This window comes from Cololabis saira, chromosome 20 (genome assembly GCF_033807715.1).
Source record: "Cololabis saira isolate AMF1-May2022 chromosome 20, fColSai1.1, whole genome shotgun sequence".
Classification (NCBI taxonomy): Eukaryota; Metazoa; Chordata; class Actinopteri; order Beloniformes; family Belonidae; genus Cololabis; species Cololabis saira.
Genome location: NC_084606.1, coordinates 23,018,992 through 23,043,527, shown reverse-complemented (window position 1 = coordinate 23,043,527; position 24,536 = coordinate 23,018,992). Strand labels below are relative to the sequence as shown.

The following is a 24,536-nucleotide window of genomic DNA, read 5'->3' as shown; positions in this document are numbered from 1 at the left end:
ATGTATGTATGTATGTATGTATGTATGTATGTATGTATGTATATATATATATATATATATATATATATATATATATATATATATATATATATATATATATATATATGCGGGCTATTTATTTTTTTATTAAATAATACTCTTTTTTTCCGCTTTCATGAAGCTTTAATTTTGAAAACACGATGATTTAACATCGTGGGAGTAACATAACACACCGTTCCTCCCAATACGCCCAGAAAAAGGCTGCTTTCGCTTTGAAACCAGAACCGACACCATAATACCGAGTGTACGGACGCGCGCCGAGAGGGGTGCGCGCTTTTTCCAGTGTGGCGTGGCCGCAATCGAGGAGTTCGCCCTGCCAGACTGGATGTTTACACTCCTGGTCCAAGGAAAAGGCAGGAACCATCCCATCCAGTCTGGAACACATCCCCGGCTCTGCGGTCTGCTGCGCGCGTCTGGACGCGCACTAATAAACGGGTGACAAGGAATCTCTCCTTTTTCCATTGTACTATGCAGCTTTTGTGAATGTGGGGTTTTCACGTCTGAGGTCTCCGGGGAGAGCGGAACCAAAGGAGCCAGACATCCCACTGAACTTGACCCACTTTCTGCGCTGAAAATGCGGGCTGCTGCGCTGCTGAGCGCCGTGCTCGTCCTCCTCCTGGAGCGCTCCGCCGCGGAGCCGAGGGCCAAGTGCCCGACAAAATGCGACGTGCGCGGCTGCCCGAGCACCGGCTGCCCGGGCGGGTACGTCCCGGACCGCTGCAACTGCTGCCTGGTGTGCGCGCAGGGCGAGGGCGAGCCGTGCGGCCGCCGGGACGACCTGCCCTGCGGGGACGGGCTGGACTGCAAGAGCCCGGCGGGGAAGCGGCTCTCGCCGAGCTCCTGCCGCTGCAAGCTGGGCTACCGGGTCTGCGGCAGCGACGGGAACACGTACGGGAACGTGTGCCAGCTGAAGGCGACCAGCTGGGAGGCTGTGCAGCAGGGACTTCCAGGGGTCACCCAGGTGCACAAGGGACCGTGTGGCACCAGCCCAGGTACGATTTACGCACGGCTGCGTCTCATTGGTGGCACATCTGGACACACAGACCAGTAGCGCACAGAGAGGTTCTGTAAAACAGATCTCCACAATTATATCTTTGTCAAATATCCAGATACCAGACCCGTCGGCTCAGTTACGCAACTGTTATCTGGGCCAGACACGTCCCAGAGTTCGTGTTCGTCCGTGTGTTGTTTGAGCCAGATGTTTTGATGGGTGTTTCGAGGTTGGACCAGTTTGGACCAAGTTTCTGGTGGTCCAGTTTGGACAAAGTTTGGACCAAGTTTGGACCAAGTTTGGACCAGTTTGGACCAAGTTTGGAACAAGTTTGGAGCAGGTTTGGAGCAGTTTGGACCAAGTTTGGACCAGGTTTGCCCAGTCTGGACCAAGTTTGGACCAAGTTTGGCAGAGTTTGGAAAAAGTTTGGAACAAGTTTGGACCAGGTTTGGCCCAGTTTGGCCCAGTTTGGCCCAAGTTTGGACCAGTTTGGACCAAGTTTGGACCAAGTTTAGACCAGTTTGGACCAAGTTTGGTCCAAGTTTGGACCAGTTTGGCCCGGTTTGGACCAAGTTTGGACCAGTTTGGACCAGTTTGGAACAGGTTTGGACCAGGTTTGGACCAAGTTTGGCCCAAGTTTGGACCAGTTTGGAACAAGTTTGGACCAAGTTTGGAACAAGTTTGGACCAAGTTTGGAACAAGTTTGGACTAGGTTTGGGCCAAGTTTGGACCGGTTTGGACCAAGTTTGGACCAGTTTGGCCCAGTTTGGACCAAGTTTGGACCAGTTTGGGGTCTGCGGCAGCGACGGGAACACGTACGGGAACGTGTGCCAGCTGAAGGCGACCAGCTGGGAGGCTGTGCAGCAGGGACTTCCAGGGGTCACCCAGGTCCATAAGGGACCGTGTGGCACCAGCCCAGGTACGATTTACGCACGGCTGCGTTTCATTGGTGGCACATCTGGATACACAGACCAGTAGCGCACAGAGAGGTTCTGTAAAACAGATCTCCACAATTATATCTTTGTCAAATATCCAGATACCAGACCCGTCGGCTCAGTTACGCAACTGTTATCTGGGCCAGACACGTCCCAGAGTTCGTGAACTTGGTTCGTCCGTGTGTTGTTTGAGCCAGATGTTTTGATGGGTGTTTCGAGGTTGGACAAGTTTGGACCAAGTTTAGACCAGTTTGGACCAGTTTGCAACAGGTTTGGACCAGGTTTGGACCAAGTTTGGACCACGTTTGGACCAGTTTGGACCAGTTTGGACCAGTTTGGAACAGGTTTGGACCATGTTTGGACCAGTTTGGACCAAGTTTGGACCAGTTTGGCCCAAGTTTGGACCAGTTTGGAACAAGTTTGGACCAAGTTTGGACCAGTTTGGAACAAGTTTGGACCAAGTTTGGACCAGCTTGGAACAAGTTTGGAACAAGTTTGGACCAGGTTTGGAGCAGTTTGGACCAAGTTTGGACCAGGTTTGCCCAGTCTGGACCAAGTTTGGCAGAGTTTGGAAAAAGTTTGGAACAAGTTTGGACCAGGTTTGGCCCAGTTTGGCCCAGTTTGGCCCAAGTTTGGACCAGTTTGGACCAAGTTTAGACCAGTTTGGACAAAGTTTGGACCAAGTTTGGACCGGGTTTGGACCGGGTTTGGACCAACATTGGAAGAGTTTGGCTCAGTTCAGACCAGTTTGGACCAAGTTTGGAACAAGTTTGGACCAGGTTTGGACCAAGTTTGGAAGAGTTTGGCCCAGTTTGGACCAGGTTTGACCCAGTCTAGGCCAAGTTTAGACCAGTTTGGACCAGGTTTGGACCGAGTTTGGACCGATTTCGCCCAGTTTGGACCAAGTTTTGCCCAGTTTGGACCAAGTTTGGACCAGTTTGGACCAAGTTTAGACCAGTTTGGACCAAGTTTGGTCCAAGTTTGGACCAGTTTGGACCAAGTTTGGAACAGTTTGGCCCAGTTTGGACCAGGTTTGACCCAGTTTGTACCAACTTTGGAACAAGTTTGGATCAGGTTTGGACCAAGTTTGGACCGGTTTGGACCAAGTTTGGACCAGGTTTAGACCAGTTTGGACCAGTTTGGACCAAGTTTGAACCGGTTTGGCCCAGTTTGGACCGAGTTTGGACCAGGTTTGGCCCAGTTTGGACCAGTTTGGCCCAGGTTTGGCCCAGTTTGGATCAAGTTTGGACCAAGTTTGGACTAGTTTGGACCAGGTCTGGTATCTGGGATGTTACCTACCTTGATTATTCCCTAATAATTAATTATACATTTAAATAGAAGTAAATGACAACCAAGGTTCAACAGTTGAAACTGGGTATTAGTGGTGTAGCAGAGACATGTGCAAGACACCCACCACCACCACCTCCCTCCACCACCACCTCCCTCCTCTTCCACCACAGCCACACCAACCACCTCCATCTACACCACCACCAACTCCCTCTCTAACACCACCACTTCCCTCTACACCACCTCCTTCTCCACCACCTCCATCTCTACCCACCACCACCACCTCCCTCTCCCCCACCACCACCACCACCCCCTTCCTGCCATAACCACCTCCCTCTCCAACAAGAAAAAGACGGGAGAAACTAAACCCACTGATGTAGTTCAACAACATCAAATCAGTAACAGCTGAGATGACATGGAAACTACACATTTAATAATAATTTAATAATGTTTTCTTCATTTTCTTTGAGATTGATTTGCGCCCAGGAGGAACCTAGAATATGTTTTCCTTCATTTACTTAATTCAATTTTTAAAATGTTGGATGAAGACATTTGATACTAAAGGCGGCAGAAAAAAACAAGAAAAGCTGACAGCAAAGTGTTTTTTTAAAAATACCAAAAGTTGTAATAACTTTTGGTATTTCTTTTGTTTATGCCCAAAAAAGGAATGTTTTGTTGGACACGAGAATAGCTGGTGCCATGTTTTTGCCTCTAAATATGTTTAAAGGTATGAAAACATTAAAGTTTTCACTTATAATTGCATAAATTGTCTATATTTCTTTGCTTTTTCATCATTAAAAAAATTGATCTTTAGACATATTAATCGATTTTTAGAAATTAATATGAGAATCGATTTAGAATCCAAAAATCAATCCTTTCAACACAGGACTGCAGCGTGTACAGCTGCCAGAGCATTGATTCCCCCCTGCTAAAGGTAGTGATGAGCTGGTCAGCACTGGGCTAGTCCAGCTACCTGGTACCACCGACAACAAAACTACTGACGGACGGACCTTTGGTTTCGCCCTCAGAGGGGTGAAACAAAACAACAGGATTTCCTGTTGCTCAGTTCTTGCAGATTTTTCACCTTCCATCATCTCTGAGGTTAACTGATAACCGGACAGACTGATGGTGCTGTTGCCTGTGTGACACAGGATTTTGGTGGCCCTTTGTTTGTCGCCTTAAAACGACCAAATCACATCAACAAATCACTTTATTTGGAAATAAAACAAATATTATTAGGAATTAATTTCTACTTTCAAATATGTTGTGTTGAATAATAACTGAGATCCATGAGAAACGGGATCCTTTTGATCATGTAAAACACAAAATACTTTAGGTATTACAGTCGCTGTTCATGTTGAAACTTCTCTGTCCAGATTATTTACGTCTGAATAGCTAACAGAAGTGTTGGATAATTTGTTTGATAATTAACTGTCAGATAAACTTTAATCATGACAAAGTTCATCCTGGTGGTTTTCAGCTGAAGAGCTGCTGCTGGTGGTTTTTGTGACAACATGAAAAGTTTGAGAACATTGTGTGTTTAACTGATGTCCCTCGGCTGAGACATGAATCACTGTGGACCCGCCCCCACACACCCGTAATCCCGCCTCTCCTTGGCTGAACGAGCCAGATGAAGCAGCTGGAGTCTGACAGCCGTGGACTGTGGGGTTCAAATGCAGCAGACGGCTGTTTGGACTCCGGAGAGACGGGCTGCAGGCGACTGGGGAGCGTCCCAGAAGAGTCAGGCAGACGTCCAGGAGTCGTCCTGCAGACGTCCAGCAGTCGTCCAACTCTTGTCCACTGTAGGAACACAGCGCTCCCTTGCAGTGGCCGGAGGACGTCTTCCGTCAGCGTTTAGTCTTTTAAATAAGACTGTCCTGACGTGAAACTTCTTAAGTTTGTAGCTGGAGTGCTTAGAACTTTGAAGAGTTGGGAGAACAAACTCACCAAAAATTGAAGTTTTACTGATGGATCCTGCAGATATTCACAAAATAATTCCCTACAGGTTAACTATTGTTCATGGTTCACCAGCTGGATCTAATAAAAGCATCTTATTAAAGGGGGGCTGTTTGCTCACAGATCAGAGGACAGGTCATTTGTGTAAATCTCTGTTGCCGTGGTTACCACCTGGCAGTTGATCCAGCGCAATGATATTAAAGATATCAGGCTATTTGACCGAACTTGTTTTCTAGGTGTAGATTATCACTTTTAAACGACACCTGCCAGCCAATCAGAATCGAGTATTCACACAGACCTTGGTATAAACGACGTCTTTGCCTCCGGTGCTCCTCCCTCCATGTCCACCAACATGTCCAACTCCACCTGTCTCTCTTCAGTGACGCTCGCACTCTCTGCCTCATGACCGACGCAGGACGACGTTAAACACTGTCCAGGTTAAGCCTCCATCACGTCCTGCGGTGGGTAATCAGCGACCAGCCTCTCTGGTGGTTGATTGATTGAAACCTTTATTGTCCCCTCTGGGGAAAGTCAGTTGTCAAACAGCTCATGACATTTAAAAAGAGGAAGACAAACAGAAAAACAGAGTGTTGTGGTTCGGTTTGCTGAGGACCCAAATGCAGGAGAGCAGGACCAGGAGTTGCAAAAACCAAGGATTTATTAATCAAAAAACTAAGAACTAAAAGCGCTGCAGAGCAGGATTAACAAAAACCAGGATCAGGAAAAACTGCGAGGAGACATGGAGGAAGAAACAGTACGGACCGACAGGGAACAAAGGAATGACAAGACCAGATATACACAGGGGATAACGAGACACAGGTGCAGACACAATCAGGGCAAATGGGAAACAGGAGGGACAGAATTGAAACTCAAAAACTGGGGGGAAGTGTCAAACCCTGACACAGAGTTGACAGTGCAATAAATAAATATATATATATAAACACACTGCTAGTCCAATAAATATGGAGTGCTAGTAGTTGCTGGTAGTTTGTTAAAGTGCATCATGTGCAGATAAAAGTCCCAAGTCAGTTAGCCTAGCAACTCCAGCTCCAGGTCTCCCCGTTCCTGCAGGGCCTGGTTGTAGAGTCGGGGTGCAGCTGGAATTAACGACTGGTGAATCGGGCCCCGACTGGAATGCAGGGATCTCAGGGTTTACGGGAGTTGTCCTTTCTGAGAGTAAAGCTCTGGGAGTATTTACGGGAATCTGCTGACCGGTTCGTTCCACCGCTGCTCGTAATTCACTGCTGATTGCGACATTATTTTTCTGCTGGAAACACAAACACGTCTTTAGCTTTGTTCTGGATGAGGCTGTGAGAGTTGGAGGATGAAAGAGTGTTTGACGAAGGACATTCCTGACTTGTGCAAATTGACTTGGAGAGCCAGAAGATGTCAACTGAACGTATTGCTTCCCAAATTTTTTTTTTATTTACTTTTTTACCTTGTCTGCACACATATTAATGGTTGATACCATGCTGGTAAAAACCTAAGGCATATATATGTGCATTGTTACTATATTTAATATATATACATATATATACACATACATACACATACATATATATACACATACAAACCCAGTGTTTTTTGTTTTTTTGGGGGGGGGTGACATCCGCTGCTAAACCAGGAAGCAAGAACACACGGAGGCCTCACGTCGAGCACTGGAAATCTACAACAAAAAACACAAACGAAACACGAAACCGACACGGAGCCGACCAAAACACAAGCAGCAATCATTTTTTATTTTATTTTATTCTTTATTTCATTCATTAAAAGAAAAACAAAACAGTTCAATATAATGACAAATCTCATTCCTTGAATGAAAGGGAACAGAAAGAAGACTAAGCTTATTTTATCTGTCCCTTTTTCCTAAGAAATCGAATTTCAATTATGTAATAATAAAAAACTAAAACAATTCACAAATTAAAAAAAAACACTTTCCAATAAACGTAACTTAAAAAAAACCAAAACAACAACAAACAAACGAAAAAATGAAACCAAAACTACAATAAAGTTATAAAATAACACAAAATAGCTGTCGTCAAACACAGATAGTCTTATTCTTATCAATCAAATCAAACTATTCTTATCCGTCTGGACGAAATCAGAGACGCTCCTGGAACCCTGAACGGGGAGTTATTCTTTTTCTGTGTCCTGAACTACGATGTCATCATCAACTGGTATACTTCCACACACAGAAGCATGTAACGTTACCAAACGACGAAGATGTGGCGATGCACCAGCAGGATCACAGTCACATTCCCTCATTCATGAAAGCCATCAGTAAGCCCTGCCCCCCTTAATTATGGCGCTTTTCCACTAGTAGCTACTCGGTTCTACTCATCTCAACTAGGCCTGGCTTCTTTTCCATAACAATTCAGCACCTGGAGCAGAAGTAGGAGGGTTGGAGTGAAGCTGCTGTGACATATTTGATTGTGTGATCTAAACGAAGAAGACAACAACACTAAAGATGTAGAACCTGGAGGAGATGATAGATGCAGTACTCGAGTTGAGGGGGGATGAGGGAGGATGGCATCCCCCCTGAAATAAAAACTGTCCAAATCATCCCCCTCCAGTAAAACTGCCATCCCCTTTTCCATCCCTTATGTAATTTCTTCAATGAATTTGGTATTACTGCTATTTCAACATTTAGAGTCATCACCAGAAAAATAACTTATTTGACAATTTTCACCTGTTTCAAGTAAATTTTCACTTGAAATAAGTAGGAAAATCTGCCAGTGGGACAAGATTTATCTTCTTATTACAAGCAAAGAAATCTTGTTCCACTGACAGATGTTTCTACTTATTTCAAGTGAAAATCTACTTGAAACAGGTGAAAATTGTTGTTTTAAGTGTAATGAGATTTTTTTTACTAAAATGAGACATTTTAACTAGAAATAAGACAAATATTCTTGTCTTGTATTCTTGTTGCTCAAGGTTTCTTCCCTCCTAAAGGGGAGTTTTTCTTGCCACTGTTTGGCTTAAGGCTTCTCTCCAACTATGGGAGTTTTTACCTGCCATTGTTAATGTAATAATTGCTCGGGGGTTTATGTTCATGTTCTGGGTCTCTGGAAAGCGTCTAGAGACAACATCTGTTGTATTAGACGCTATACAAATTGAATTGAATTGAATTGAATTGAATTAAGATTTTGAGTTTTTGCAGTGATCCATTTTACTTATCCTGTGAAGGACAGAGTCATATTGATAAGTTCAGAAAACTGTTTTTTATTTTTGTGTTTTGATGTATTTGATGTAAGTCCAGTGGATATTTAAAGAAGGCTGCATTTAACTGCTGCTATTTCATTCCTGCAGTATATCTGCCATGACCCCGATCAATCATTACATAATGCTTAACAGGTAGAAACTCCCCTTTAAGAGGGAATAAACCTGGATCAGGACCTGGACTATAAGGGGGGGACCCTCCTGCTGAAGACCAGGCGGGTAGAGCAGGAAAAGAGAGAGGGAAAGAGAGGAGGAAGAACAGAGAGATGAGTGACACCGATATGTTGTCAAAGGTCCAAAAGAGCAGAAGACCCTCAGAACTCTTAGTTCTCCAGTTAACGATCATTAAAAAAATATATCTCGCACTGTTGGAGGATTTGGAGAACGGTGCCCTCCGCAGGGAGCGCGTTTTCAAAGAGCGTGCTGATCTGTTCAGTGAGAGCACAGAGTGGCTTCTCAGCAGGAACCGCTTCCCCAAAAACATTCTTATGGATCTATGCCGTGATTTACAACCTATGTTGGAGCGGGAATGTTCTTACACACACAGTACGCACACATCTGTGCGTACGCACGGTTGATAAATGATGCCCCAGAGGGGGAAAGAATCCATTCAAGCATTATTAAAGGGATTGTTGCTACCATATATGGTCAATTGGAGGCGTTTCTGAATGCAAATGACCCTAACCGTGCACGAGCACGGCAGTTAAGAACAGGTGGGATTTATCATCACTGATTACTTACTAGTGTGCGTACGACCGGTGTCCGCACGTTTGATAATTACAGATTTTTTTGTACTTACACACATTCTAAATTTCATTCCTACGACAGAATTTAGAACCTTTTCTGCGCACGGTTGATAAATGAGGCCCCTGGTCTTTTGTGGATCAGAGCAGCTTCAGAACCTCAACCTCTGCATGCGGCAGCGTTCTTCGTCCAGATGTGAATGAATCGTCCTTAAATCAGAACGTTGTCCTGACTAGGGATGGGAGTCGAAAACCGGTTCTTGTTGAGAACCGGTTCCCGGTGATTCAATTCCTTGGAATCGTTTGCCTTTTTTGCAAACGATTCCCTTATCAATTCCAGTGGGTGCGTAGAACGCAACGTGCGTGGTGACGTCATTCGCGCCCAGCAGGAAAACATGGGGACAAAGCGGCATAAACGCTCGAAAGTTTGGTTACATTTGACCAAAAAGGATGACAACAGGGCGACTTGCAATACTTGCAATGTGGACATTTCAACAAAGGGAGGAAACGCTAGCAACATGCAAAACATTTGCAAACACAGCATGCAATAACTTTTAATGAATGTCGCGTGTTTGATCTGTTCGGAGTGAATCTTCTCAACCTAGCAGCAGCGACAACATTAGCCAGTCCTTTGCTGTTAATACTGCAGGTAACTAACAAACTAACACTGCCTATCATGTTAGCACCATTTGCCTTATTGTAAAATTAAAAAAAAAATGTTGAACATGTTACTGGACATTCTTGTGTAATTGCCACAAAATAATTTGTTGTATTTAGTTAATTTCTACTGAAGAATATTTATTTTATTATTATTATTATTTTATATTTATTTTCAAAACAAAACATTTTTTCTGGGGCCCCCTGGCACACCATTGAGGAGCCCAAGGCTGGGGGGGCTCTTAAGACCTCACTGTTTACCTCACTTGTTATTTTTTTGTTCAAAGATATAAAACAAAGTTGATGCTAATGGACCTGTTTTCAAATGAGAATCGATAAGAGAATTGATAAAGAATCGAATCGTTAAACAGAATTGAAAATGGAATCGGAATTGGAAAAATCTTTTCTTTTTTTTTTTTTTCAAAATTATTATTATTTTTTTTTTTTGGAATTGGAAAAATCTTATCAATTCCCATCCCTAGTCCTGATCAAATTCATGGTTCTTCTCGCCAGGTGCCCTTCGAGCTTCCAGTCCTCGTTACAAATTCAACTTCATCGCTGACGTGGTGGAGAAAATCGCCCCCGCCGTGGTGCACATCGAGCTCTTCCTCAGGTACCGGCTGAGTGTGTGTTCTCGTCTTAAGTACGATGTGGGCACAGATGTCTGTCCACAGGTTCAAACTGGAGACGACACCTCCACAACAACATCAGACCATTGAGAACAATGTGGGTGTTAAAGTATTATTTCTGCTTCTGTTCCTTTGCAGACCAGGACCCGGATCTCACATACACGTTTTTACAGTCAGGCCTGCAAAGCGTTCAGAAAGTTCTCGCACTAAAGCTTACTTGTGTGTAATGTTTCTTTTCTTATGTTATTCCTGTTCTAAGATGTTCAAGCTTGCGGCTGTTGCAGTTTGCGTTCACAGTTCTCCACCGTTCTCTCTTCGGTCAAGATCGGTCTTCTCCAGTTCTGTTCCTGGACGGGTGCTCTAAAGCCTGTACTGTTCTGCACCGTTCTGCCGTCTGATGACATCATCTTATGACATCATCGGTTGAAATCGTCTGAAATGACCAGCTCCACCTGTTCACCCGGTGATAATTATCTCTTGTGAAAACGACCTGACCTGCAGCCATTTCTGCTGGTACAGAAGACACCGAGCCAATCAGAGCAGGGGAGAGAGCTTTATACTTGACTCACATCAGATCTATAAGCTTTTCCCGTAGAACCACCAACAGACGTTCCCAGCGTCTCCGCTCCACTGCGGACGTGCTCCGTGTCTTTGGCCGGTACTGGTTTGGTTCTGATTGGTTGGACGTCCGTCCAGTGATACCCAGAAACAGTTTCCTCTGGTTTCAACCGCGCCAACTCCTGGAAATCAATGTTGAACACGGATTCTTCGTATCAACAGATGACGGACCAGGTGTGACGGTCCGTCCCAGACGCCTCTGAGCTCAGAGATGTTGCCTCTGGATCAGCCAGGCTTCTCTCTACCACAGTAAGGTTTGATGGGGTATCCGTGAAGGTGGAGCAGTGTTGTAGGGTCGACAACGTTCTTCCCGGGTCTTCTTTTGGTTCTGTCAGCGAATGATTATCGATGATAATTGATTCACATTCTCAGTTGCTCCAGACCCTAAGTACCGACCTCCTTCATCTCTGCTCCCTGCACCGTTCCTCTCTGGTTCCCCTTTGGTTCCCCTTTGGTTCCTCTTGGGCTCCTCTAGGGTTCCTCTGTGGTTCCTCTCAGGTTCCTCTCGGCTTCCTCTCATTCATACATGTTATTTTTCTTGCTGCAGCTGACCTTCATCATGCAAACCTCCACCTCTATAGATTATCCTCCATCTGCTCTCACTACAGATGATGGTGTCATCTGCAAACATCTTGATACATGGAGATTCCTGTCTAACCTCATCTGTGAGCCTCTTCATCACCATAGCAACTAAGAACGAGCTCAAGGCTGATCCCTGATGCAGTCCCACCTCCACGTTGACCTCCTCTGTTATACATGTCCGGCACCACCTTAACATACTTCTCTCCTTCTCCAGACCTCCTCCTCCAATAAACTGCAAATATGAGCTTGCACACATTCAACGCAGAAAATGTCCTGACATGTCTTTTTTCCACGTCTCAGACATCCTCTCTTTGGTCGCAACATCGCTCTGTCCAGTGGGTCGGGGTTTGTGATGTCAGAAAACGGACTGATCATTACCAACGCACATGTGGTGTCCGGCACCACGCCTGTGTCGGGTCAACAACACCTGAAGGTACGCCGCTACGCCCGGAGTAGTTGTCTGACATTAAACTTGACATAACCTTAAAATACTGCACACGGTCTTGTCCGTAAATCGGGTCATTTGGAAGAAGCAGACATGTTTAGTCTTAACTGCAGAAAAAGACACACCTGGAGGGAATAAAACATCCAGCTGGGGAACATTTCAATGTAAAAATGTATTTTATCTGTTGTTTCTTGAAGGTCCAGATGCATAACGGTGAAGTTTATGAAGCCAGCATCAAAGACATCGACAAAAAGTCAGACATTGCCACCATTAAAATCAACACGAAGGTGAGTCAGTGCCTCTGCAACATGTTCAACATTCACTGGTGCCTTATTTACCTTAAAATGATCTGCTCTAAACCTGTCAAAGCAATGCGCAACAACCGACGCCGCTGTCCATCAGCTGGTCGCCGTGCACTGGAATTACAAACGTCACTGATGCAAAAACATCGATTTACCAGGAGACCCGAAAGCTGTCCTTAAGATAACGTCTCTATATGCTAGTGATGCACCGATTGTTCGGTAACCGAAATTGTTCAGCCGAAAATGGCAAAAAAACACTTTCGGTGTTCGGTGGAATAAGTGGGGAAAAAAACGAACAATTAATAACGGCGTTGTAAAATAAGGAAATAGACTGGCCGCTCCGTCCCGTAACGTTGCGCACTACATACATCGTTGGCCAACCAAAAACTAACCCTATAAGAATTTTACCTAATAGACTGGCCACTCCCGTAATAAATCGTTGGCCAACCAAAAACTAACCCCATAAGATTCACCAGGAGGTGGAACCAAAACAACATAATGCTGGGAAATTTTAAAAAATTCATTTTTTTATGTTATGTTTTTTTCTTTGAAAAGCATTCCTAAATCAAATGTATTTGATTTATGCAATGGTGAAAAAATTGGCAAAATAAATGAAAAACTGCTGAAGAACCATGTTCGGTATTGTTCGGTATTCGGCCAAGTGTTTATTTTTATTTTCGGTTTCGGTTTCGGCCACAAATTTTCATTTCGGTGCATCACTACTATATGCACATCATCAGATCATAGTCTTCCAGGAACTTCCAGCTCAAAGTCCACGTCTGCTAGTACAACCGATGATCCAAATCCAAGAAGGCCAGTGGAGTCCTGGAGCTGAGACCAGCTGAGATGTATGTGGTCTGGAGAAACGGCCCTTGGTAGGGATTCCAAGGGGAAAACTGCTCCTGGGGGGACTGCTGGACAAAGAGTGATTCAGTAGATCCACAGGGAGAGGAGACACCACAGAATTCGATGTTCAAGACGGGTTAACAGGGCCCAACCCAGGAACTGTGGTCACTGGTCTTCACCCATACAGGGACTCGCTGCTGGGCTCCAGAGCTGTCCACACGAGCGCCGTAATGTGGGCAGCAGCTGGAGACTTGGGCCTCCACTGCTGACCCTCGACCTCTGGACCGGCGTCTTGAGTTCCCACTCGATGTGGACCGCATTTCTGCCGGCTGGATCAGCGCTTGGCCACATGAAATGTTTTTGGAGACACGGGAGTCGCTCAGTGGGACATCAGCTGTAAAAATATAAGCCTCTGCGATTAAAAGTCAATATTAGTTGAACCCAGGTCCCAGCAGAGGTTTGATATCCACCGACTAAGCTGTTGGCTCTGGACCGGAACCGGAGGGGAGGGGAGTGTGACAGCACTGAAGCGGATCGGAGTCTCCCGGCAGACCTCCATCTGCTCGGCTTCTGTTTCCTCTCCGTTTCAGTCTCAGCCTCACTCTCACTTCACCTCCATCACCATCATTTCTTCCTCCATCCTTTTCTCCGGAGAGAGACTTTTGATGCTATCATATACTTCCTAAGAGTGATTTTCACGTCCCAGACACGGCTCTCGTGTTGGTTTTCCCATCAGTCCGTTCGTTTCATTTCTGTCCTGAACAAACCTGAAGAAGCGGCCCAGATGAACCCAAGCGTAACAGAACCCAAACTGACTGAAGGTAAAACAATCATGATGGGATCAAGAATCAATCAGTTTTAAGTTCACAGATGTGTCGACCGCTCGGTGCTGTACAGACCCGTGAGCCGCGAGCAAAGACTTACCAGTCACTTGTGGTTTAAAGAGAACATGAACAGCTATATTGGAATAACCTTCTCCTTTAATGTTGGAGATATTTCCAGGATTATGAAAAGTTTGGAGCTGTTGCACCCACAGTTATCAGACAGGTTTCACCCTTTTGTTCAGAAATACCTACCGGACACTTCAGCATTCGTAAAATAGATACTAATAAAAACCTGCATCTGCATAAGGACAACGGGACAAACACTCCTGTGACGTCAGCGGCAGGTTTTCTGAAGCTTCTTTGGTGCCTCTGTGGACCTCCCAGTGGACATTTGCAACAGGACATCCAATCTCAAATGTTGTTTCCATGGTGACATCAGATATGACTGCTGTGTTAGATGACTCCCACTTAGCATCTGCTCTTAGCTGAGCTTTGTTCACGGACCCTCCAGACCTTCCAGACCAGGGGTCGGCAACCCGCGGCTCTAGAGCCGCATGCGGCTCTTTAGCGCCGCCCTAGTGGCTCCTGGAGCTTTTTCAGAAATGTTTGACCTTTTTTTTCCCTTTTTTTAGGGCCCGAGCACCTTCAGTGCGAAGGCCCTATTGTATCTGTAGGAATTTTTTTTTTCTTTTTTTTTTTTTCTTTCTTTCTTCTGATGAAAGGAAGGCCTTTTTGCCCCCCTAAACGTGCCCAAAAAGTCACCAAATTTTGCATGCAAGTCAGGCCTGGCGATAAATTTGATATTTAATGGTTTACATTAATGGGCGTGGCAAAATGGCTCAACAGCGCCCCCCGGAAAACTTTGTGCCTCAAGCCCCACAATACGGTTTGACGTACATGCACGAAAATCGCTACACACCTGTATCAGTACACAACTTAAAGAAAAGTCTCTTGGCGACATGGCCGAAACCGAACAGGAAGTCAGCCATTTTGAATTAATCGTGTCACTTTGGCGCAATTTATGCCATTCCTTCGGCAGTTAATACGGCCCGAACCGTAATGTGCACCCAGGTGTGTTATACATCAAAATGTGCGTCTCCATCCTGCGACTACACGCATTACTTTTCTCTTTCAAAAGCGTTACCGTGGCGACGCTAGATGCCAAAAAGCGCGCCCACCCTTTATCTGGTTGGTTCAGACAGAAAAAACTTTGCGCCTCAAGCCCCAGAATACGGTGTGACGTACATGAACAAAAAACGGTACACACCTGTATCATGTCGCAATTAAAAGAAAAGTCTCTTGGCGCCATGGCCGAAACCGAACAGGAAGTCGGCCATTTTAAACATTCTGAATTAATCGCGTAATTTTGGAGCAATACGAGCCATTCCTTCGAGAATTAATACGGCCCGAACCGTAACATGCACCCAGGTGTGTTATACATCAAAATGTGCGTCTCCATCCTGCGACTACGCGCATTACTTTTCTCTTTCAAAACTGTTACCGTGGCGACACTAGACGCCAAAAAGCGCGCCCCCCTTCATCTGATTGGTCCATATTTGATAGTTCCCCAAAAGTCACCAAATTTTGCATGCAAGGCAGGCCTGGCGATAAATTTGATATTTCATGGTTTGTATTAATGGGCGTGGCAAAATGGCTCAACAGCGCCCCCCGGAAAACTTTGTGCCTCAAGCTCCACAATACGGTTTGACGTACATGCACGAAAATCGGTACACACCTGTATCATGTCGCAACTCAAAGAAAAGTCTCTTGGCGCCATGGCCAAAACCGAACAGGAAGTCGGCCATTTTGAATTAATTGTGTAATTTTGGTGCAATTTATGCCATTCTTTCTACAATTAATACGGCCCGAACCGTAACGTGCACCCAGGTGTGTTATACATCAAAATGTGCGTCTTCATCTTGCGACTACGCGCATTACTTTTCTCTTTCAAAAGTGTTACCGTGGCGACGCTAGACGCCAAAAAGCGTGACCCCCTTCATCTGATTGGTCCATATTTGATAGTTCTCCAAAAGTCACCAAATTTTGCATGCAAGCCAGGCCTGACGATAAATTTGATATTTCATGGTTTGCATTAATGGGCGTGGCCTAACGGCTCAACAGCGCCCGCTAGAATACTTTTCTCTGCCATAACTTTTGAAAGGTTTGACATAAAGAGTCGTGGGTGGCGTCATTGGACTCGGTATTGAGTCCTTGACCATAATTGGTGAAAATTAGCCCCGCCCCTTCTTCGGATTGGTTGTCCCCATTTTCTGCTATAACTTTTGAATGGTTGACATAGAGAGTCGTGGGTGGTATCATCAGATTCTGTATGGAGTCCTTGACCTTCATTGGCCTGAATTAGCCCCGCCCCTTCTTCTGATTGGTTGTCCCAATTTTCTGCTATAACTTTTGAATGGTTTGACATAGAGAGTCGTGGGTGGTGTCATTTCTGATATGCTTATGGGGGGCAGTGGCCGTGAGTGCGAGGGCCCGTTCATCGCTGCTTGCAGCTTTAATTCTTCTTTTTTTCCTTTCTTTTTTCTTTTTTTCCTTTTTTTCTCTTTTTCCTTTCCTTTTTAATCTCGACATTTCGACTTTTTTCTCGAACTTTTGACTTTTTTCTCGACATTTCAACTTTTTTCTCAACATTTCGACTTTTTTCTTGACTTTTTTCTTGAGATTATACTTCAACATTAATCCCGACATTTCAACTTTTTTCACGAAATTTCGACTTTTTTCTCAACATTTCGACTTTTTTCTCTGCATTTCAACTTTTTTCTCAAGATTGTACTTCAACATTAATCTCGACATTTCGACTTTTTTCTTGACATTTCGACTTTTTTCTCGACATTTCGATTTTTTTCTCGAAGTGCATAATGAAAAAAAATATCTTCCCCCAGTTCTAACTAATATAGAACCATGCAGCATGTGTTGCCTTCATTCTAAGGCTTACACAAGATTTTTCACTTTTTATCCAGACATATTTGTTTTTTGTGTTTTTGGTCCAATAATCTTTCAACATTTTGGGTTGCCGACCCCTGTTCCAGACTGACCCGACAACCATCCACGGTGGTCTGTTGGTGAAATTAACGACACAACTCTTAAAAACATGCTAATGTAGGTCTTCATTCAGAGCTGGGAAGACAGCGCTAGGTTAACAATGGGAACTCGCTATGAAGTGAGTCAGTAGAAGACCTGCAGCTCCAGATCCAGAGCATTGTGATAAGTAAAGGTCCTGGAGGTCCAGATCTGGATCCTAGTGTTCAGTAGAGAACATGCAGTTCTGGATCCAGACCCTTGTGGTCAGTTGATGAACTGCAGGTCTGGATCCGGACCCTAGTGATCAGTAGATGAACCGTAGATCCAGATCCTGAGCCTGGCACCTGTGGTTCTGGATCCTGGTCCTGGTCCAGTGATCAGGATGATGTAGCAAACATCACATCTGACATCTTATCTTGGATAAAAATGAGCTCTCGGTGGCCGGTAGTCCAGATAAAGCTTTGAGTGAAACTAATCCGGTACTACCACAGGTCAAAGCAGGTCCGTTGAGCTGCGTTCTCCGGTACCGATGGGAGAGTGGACTTCAGTACCCTGCTCTCGAACCCTACATTGTTCCTGAAGACTCACTGTGGTGCCCTGATCATGTTCTTGCATCCGCAGAACAAGCTGCCCGTGTTGCTGCTGGGCCACAGTTCGGACCTGAGGCCCGGCGAGTTCGTGGTCGCCATCGGCAGCCCTTTCGCTCTCCAGAACACCGTCACCACCGGCATTGTCAGCTCCGCCCAGAGAGATGGTAAAGAGCTGGGCCTCCGGGACTCAGACATGGATTACATCCAGACGGACGCCATCATCAACGTGAGAAAAAAAAACACCGTCAAGACACACGTGTAGCAACAGATGTTTGATGCTCATGTGAATTCTCAGCAGCTTTAAAGCTTTTATCTCCTTACACTCTGAAACGCTCCTGTGTCTAAATCTGTTTTTGTCTCTGCTGAAACTGACAGTACGGAAATTCAGGAGGCCCGCTGGTCAACTTGGTGAGTGTCCTTTGTATTAAGCGTGTTTTTTGTTGGTGTTGCATTGTGAGAAGAAGCAAGGTGCATTGTGGGATATGTTGTGTGCTATAAGGGTTACTGACAGTGCTCTGCCACGTTCTCGGTTCTTTTCCCTGTAGATTTGGTTTCTTCTGGTCTGGGTGCCTATGCTGCGTTTGCAGTCTGAATAAAGGACTGTTTGTTATTCCTGCCTCCTTCCCTGCTCTCCTCCACCGGGCTCCATCTCTTGGAATAACAACCAAAGTCCTTTCATAATAAGTAAAAGTGCTGACAGAGCAGGGTGGCTCGAACCGAAACTCAGGGATGAAATTAATGATCCAGAGCCAACTGCACACGGAGCAGGAATAACAATAACAAGCGTGTTTACAAGGACAACAATACCGTCATCACAATCTGATTAAAGCTGTAAATCTGAGGTTGCAGGTCGTAGCCGGAGTCAGCTAGAGCAGGAGAACGCCCATCATAGCGGCGTTGAACACTTTAATCCAAATATGATGCTAGACTTGTCGCGGTATTTCGCTTCAGTAGATTACACAACGACGACTGTTTTCCAGCAGTCTTTGCTTCTTATCCTCATCCAGTGGCGCCAGATCTCACCGGGTGTAGACAAGTTGTACAACGATGGTACAGCGACCTGTTGCAGTGACTCATTTCAGAATTGCAAAAGACGGGTTGAAAACAGAGAAACAGAGATGTTTCAGAAATGATGGAGAAAAAAGAAAGTGGAACCCAGAAAGGTGATCGGGCTCTCGATTAGGGCTGCAACGATTCGTTGACGTTGTCGACAAAAATCGATAATCAAAATTGTCGACAATGAATTCCATTGTCGACGTGTTTTTCCAACGGTGTGAGGCGTCTCACTTCAATACAATCTCTGCCGAGAGTCGCGCATGCGCGTTAGCGTCTCTGCCGAGCGGTAGCGGGTAAACAATAATGACGGCGTCCCGTCCTGTAGCAGCTGCATGTAGCAAAACTTCTAAAGTTTTGGAGCCTTTTAGCCTCGATACGGTAAATAAAAAGATGACTTGCAAGGTTTGCAAAGCAGACCTTGCTTATCACGGGAGCACGTTGGTAATGCACAAGCATTTGAAGAGAAAGCACGTCGGGTCTGGGTGACGGATTCAACAATACACCAGTTTTAAATAGGACATTTTATTAACTTTTTGTATGAACAGCGGCAAAGTTGAATAAAATATCTACAGGACTGTCTCAGAAAATTAGAATATTGTGTTCTTTATTTCTTTATTTTCTGTAATGCAATTAAAACAACAAAAATGTCATACATTCTGGATTCATTACAAATCAACTGAAATATTGCAAGCCTTTTATTATTTTCATATTGCTGATTATGGCTTACAGTTTAAGATTCCCAGGATATTTGAGTTTTCTTAAGCTGTAAACCATGATCAGCAATATTAAAATAATAAAAGGCTTGCAATATTTCAGTTGATTTTTAATGAATCCAGAATGTATGACATTTTTGCATTACAGAAAATAAAGGGCTTTATCACAATATTCTAATTTTCTGAGACAGTCCTGTATTTTTCATTGAAGTACCCATCTTTCTCGTGTTTATTATCATTTGCCACATAATTAAAGCGACATACTAAATTTAAGAAAAAATTACTAATTATCCGATTAGTCGACTAATCGTTTCAATAGTCGGTGACTAGTCGACTATTAAAATAGTCGTTAGTTGCAGCCCTACTCTCGATTAGTTTGATTTCCTGGTCTCAGATTCTGGGTTTTGACATGTTTGGCGTTAAATTGACGCCTGCTGGGACATCCTCACCCTCTGCACCTGTCTAATCTCCTACGTGCCCTGAAGCTGTAAATGGGGACTCTAGGGGTGGGAGTGGGACTGGGGCTGAGACTGGGGGTCAGATTGGGACCGGGATCGGGGCTGGGACAGGGGGTTACTCTGGGGCTGGGACCGGGTCACATCAGCTGTCCGATATCTACACGGTGGAGGCTGACTGCTTGTGGGCTGCTGTTTTTCAGGACGGGGAGGTGATCGGCATCAACACGCTGAAAGTGGCGGCAGGGATCTCGTTCGCCATTCCCTCGGACCGGATCACCCGCTTCCTCAACGACTCCCTGCACAAACACAGCAAAGGGGAGTCTGGCGGTGACGTCCCACCATGGCGAGTACGACACATCCAGTGTTCCTGCTAAATGAAGTCAAACGGTCTGCTGTCTGTTGCAGATGTGAGGTCGTTGAAGAAGCGCTTCATTGGGATCAGGATGCTGACCATCACGCCAACGTAAGTACGGCTGCAGCAAACCGCCCACGCTCGCGTCCTCGTAGCAAACTAGAGGCCAACTCATGTGATCTCAAGAGAAATGCTCTTTTTATAGATTTAAAGAAGTTTTCCTTTTTCCCTGCATACATTATACGAACATTTGTCAGTGACTGAGATGTGGGACCCAAATACAGGAGACCAAACAGAAGTCCTGTAGTGGATAAGGAGATGCTGCAAGTGCAGAAATCCCAAAATAAAGACAAAAAGGCCTCCAACGCAAACCTCAAAACCAGCATGAACAGACAGAAGCTCGGAGGACGGGGAGGAAGAGACGACGCGAAGGACTTTTGAACGCTGTTTTTCTCGGGGTGCAGCCATGCAGCCAGTGGGCCACACGCCCACTGCATGTTAATCAAAGCTAGTGTTGCTCCCAGTTCCTTCGGCCGAACCCTGCTGAGATACTGTCAGGCCGAGACTCAATGCAGGACTCAGATGCAGAGATCTTAGATAACAGGCTTTTATTGAATTCACCGGAGACCTCAGACCGAGTGACAAACAAATGGCTATAAAAGCAAAACTAGACACTATATACTCTGACTATAGAGAGAACAATAAACACTCCAAGGAGGGAAAAATAACTAATAAAAAGAAACAAATAAACACAAAACCTGCCTATATAAAATAATTTGGCTACAAACACAAATCACTCTTAAAAAGGAAAAAACCAAGAACTATGAATCTAAGCTAGGATATAAGTTAACAAACAAAAAAAACAACACTTAAACGAGGAACAAACAAAGGGCTATGAATCTAAGCTAGAAAATTTACAAACAAAAAAAAAAGAAAAAAAAAAAATCACTCTTCAACGAGGAAAATGAACAGCTATGAAATTTAGTTAAGGAAAAAATTACAAACAAACAATCACTCGTCACGAGGAACAAACGGCTTACAATTGGCGATTACTATGGCTGTGGACATGGACCAATGCTCTGGTGCAGGACAAGGACGAAGACACTCTGGCACAAGACAAGGGGAACACAGACTATTTAAACACATGGAGGGAAATAGGGGACAGGTGGAAACACTTAGGGCAATCAGACTGAGACACATGAGGGAGGGCAAGTGACCTGAAACGAGAGGAGAATTACTTTTCAAAATAAAACAGGAAATGACAGGACAAAACAAACCCAAGACAAGACAACCACACCACGGTGTGACAGATACCTGCAGAGCTGCCATCAGACGTTTCCAGCTGGATACACGTTGAACATGTCGACGCGACTGTGAAATCAAAACTAACAGTTACTAAGCATGGTAGCGTTATGATTACGGATGAGGAAGTGATGGGGATTAGCCATTGGCTGAGCTGACTGTCAATCACTCGTGTTAGAATATTTTTTCATTCCTCGTGGCCCCATCTAGCTCTCTCTGGATATTTTCCTCAGCCACCAGGTCTCCACCTCGGAATTTGACCACAGAACAGATTTCTTCGAAAAACATGAACAAGAAGCCGCGAGTCGCTCTTGAAATGATGTCACATCCTGACTCAGACGTCTGATTGGCCAACCGCCTGACCAATCGGTGGCATGTAGTGTGATGACGTCAGATATGGCCCGATTCAGCCGCTTAGAACCTCGGCAGAGTAGTAGTAGAAAAAGTATCTACTCGGCACGTTAGACCCCTGGTGGAAAAGAACCAAGCCGAGTGGAGGCGAGCCGAGTCAGGCTGAGTAGGTACTAGTGGAAAAGCGCCATTAGTTCCTCGTGAGACTCAACCTGAGCACAAGGCCAGACCAAGAATCCAAGAAAAACACAGGAACAGAAGACAAACCCCTAACTAAACACCACACCACAGCGGGAGTCCTCTACAACTCCAACCCCTCAAGACGCCTTCAGTACGTTCAGTACGTGGGTCGATGAAGAAAAACTTCTCTTTATCTTCTCACATAAAAGACTTGAAAGTCAGCTGGAACTTTTGGATATGACCTCAGCATTTGAAGATATGGAGGTTTTATTCATGTGACGGAGTAAAATGAAGTTTCAGAGTTCAGAGGGGAGCTCAGTCCCTGCGGGACCAAAGCTCAGTCCTGCAGAGGCAGAACCTCACCTCCGAGTCCCTGGTTGGGTTGAATCAACATGTGTGTGTGTGTGTGTGCGTGTGTGTGCGTGTGCCTGTGCGTGTGTGTTCCAGGTTAGTTGAAGAGTTAAAACAACAGAACCCAGACTTCCCTGATGTTCTCTCTGGGATTTACGTCCATGAGGTTGTCCCAAACTCTCCTGCACAGAAGTATGTTTATTCTCCTCAGTTTACAGTTTATTTATCTTTTTTTTAACTTGAATTAATTTACTTATGCCAGGTTTCACGCTGGTCTTTTGTGTCTCCAGAGGCGGCATCAAAGACGGTGACATCATCGTGAAGCTGAACGGCAATCCTCTGGTGACCACGGCCGAGCTGCAGGAGGCGCTGCAGGACGAGACGGCCCTGCTGCTGGAGGTCCGGCGGGACAACGACGACCTGCTCTTCAGCATCCAGCCGGACATTATTATGCAGTAGACGGAGGACGCTCGGAAACCAGGGTGTTTGTGAAGAGAACCTGTCAGACGGCAGAAACTCTGCACGCCAGTGCACGCGTCTCCTGTCACCCCGGTGACTCACTGTGACCCTGGCTGTGCCTCGCTACAAGGAGCCATGACGGATGCAAGCATGTCGAGGATCTGCAGCTGTGCCTCCCTCCTGCTCGCAGCAGATCTGAGAGCAGACGGACGCTGGAACAGATGTTCACCCGACACGTCTGCATTTACCAAACCAGTTCAATGTCTATTAAATACTTGAATGTTTCACTGTAATGATGCTTTTTCTTCAACCTCAGACACATTGTTGGCTGGTGATTAACGCAAACGTTTCAGGTTCAGTTTAAACAGCTGATGAGAAACAGTGAAAACCCAAAAGAGGCCCGATCCCGTCTCGTGTTCTGCTTGTGGTGAAGTTACCGGGAGTCTCGGTGGAATGGGATACTCCCTGTGAACGATCCACATTCTGCTCCTTTTCAGGAATGTAAAACGAGTCTCCGGTACCCGAGGAGGAGGGACTCCAAAAGCCCATCATTATTTCAGAACAATCATATTTGGTCAGGTCGTTGATGATTGGTCGAGGTCCTGGAGGCTGGCCAGTGGGTGGCTCCCAGTCACGTCCAGCTCTGGTGTGACTGTACACAACGCCGTGTGGAGGTGGGGCGTTCATCTAGCGTCTACGACAGTACAAATACAATAATTAAATACCCCGGCGAGAACAGCCCCCCTTCTTTCTCTCATTGAGGATCCTGTGGTACTAAACTGTCTCTAACGGTTGACTGAGACGACTTTGTCTCCATCCTTCTGCAGATCAAGAGGATGCGAGGTTCCTCATCAGTACCGTCTCATCAATCAAAGGACGTCTACACCTCCAAGTTGGTTTCATTCATTGATCTCCAGCTGTGGAAGCGCCTTGTCGGGTTGTAGTCGGGTTGTAGTCGGGTTGTAGTCGGGTTTCTGACGGTTTCCTCCCCATTGCAGATGTTTGATGGCTTTCTGCTTTTATTGCATCATACCGTTGACACCCTTATTCCAACAATGATAGGCTTTAGAGCTCAGCTAAAATCAGAAATCAACCCCTGAAAAATGCGACTGCCAGGGGTCATCCTGGACTGCCGGGGGGTCGTCCGGGGCGAGCAGGAGATGTGGCTGAGAAAACAGAATTCACTTTAGTCTGCTGACATCATGGTCCAGACCAGTCGTGACCAAACCGGCTCTCAACAGCTGTGATTTATTTCCAACTATTTTCACCCCACTGTGTAGTTAGGGACCATTAAATATCGGTTAGACAAATACCACTTGTTGAGTGTATGAAAGCATTCCTTTGAGGTTTATTAAATCCCTCAAATCAATTTAAGGCAAAGAAGAAGAAGACATTTTACGTGTTTATATGCAGCCTATAATTTGAAGAAGGGTGAAGAAATGAAAAGGTATGATTTAGGTCGCAGATAAATGGAAATATTTCCACTGTAAGTGTCCCACATGCAGTGTCAGCAGCCAGTTGACACCCTGAGGTCGAGGCCCTGTGGGTTTGTGGGTTTGATGCATATCTCAGAGCCTCTGTCAGATGCAGTTTGGGCGCTGGGCCAAGGTGG

The 24,536-nt window shown here is 45.3% G+C and overlaps 1 protein-coding gene across 2 annotated transcripts; it reads left to right on the top strand.

Annotated features, from left to right (window-relative positions):
• The first annotated feature begins 278 nt into the window (after nucleotides 1-278).
• On the top strand, nucleotides 279-23,246 carry htra3b (HtrA serine peptidase 3b). Of its 2 annotated transcripts, none has more exons than XM_061710314.1 (10): nucleotides 279-1,031; nucleotides 10,341-10,440; nucleotides 11,957-12,089; nucleotides 12,299-12,388; nucleotides 17,734-17,928; nucleotides 18,078-18,110; nucleotides 20,130-20,244; nucleotides 20,335-20,392; nucleotides 22,562-22,657; nucleotides 22,756-23,246. In XM_061710314.1, exons 1-10 carry the CDS (start codon nucleotides 614-616, stop codon nucleotides 22,922-22,924), a joined length of 1,407 nt encoding a protein of 468 aa, XP_061566298.1. In that variant the 5' UTR covers nucleotides 279-613; the 3' UTR covers nucleotides 22,925-23,246. The 2 variants fall into 2 exon arrangements, with proteins under 2 accessions (XP_061566298.1, XP_061566299.1); XM_061710315.1 differs by lacking the exon at nucleotides 279-1,031 and adding an exon at nucleotides 1,827-1,949 and having other exon boundaries at nucleotides 22,756-23,245.
• Nucleotides 23,247-24,536: the final 1,290 nt, after the last annotated feature.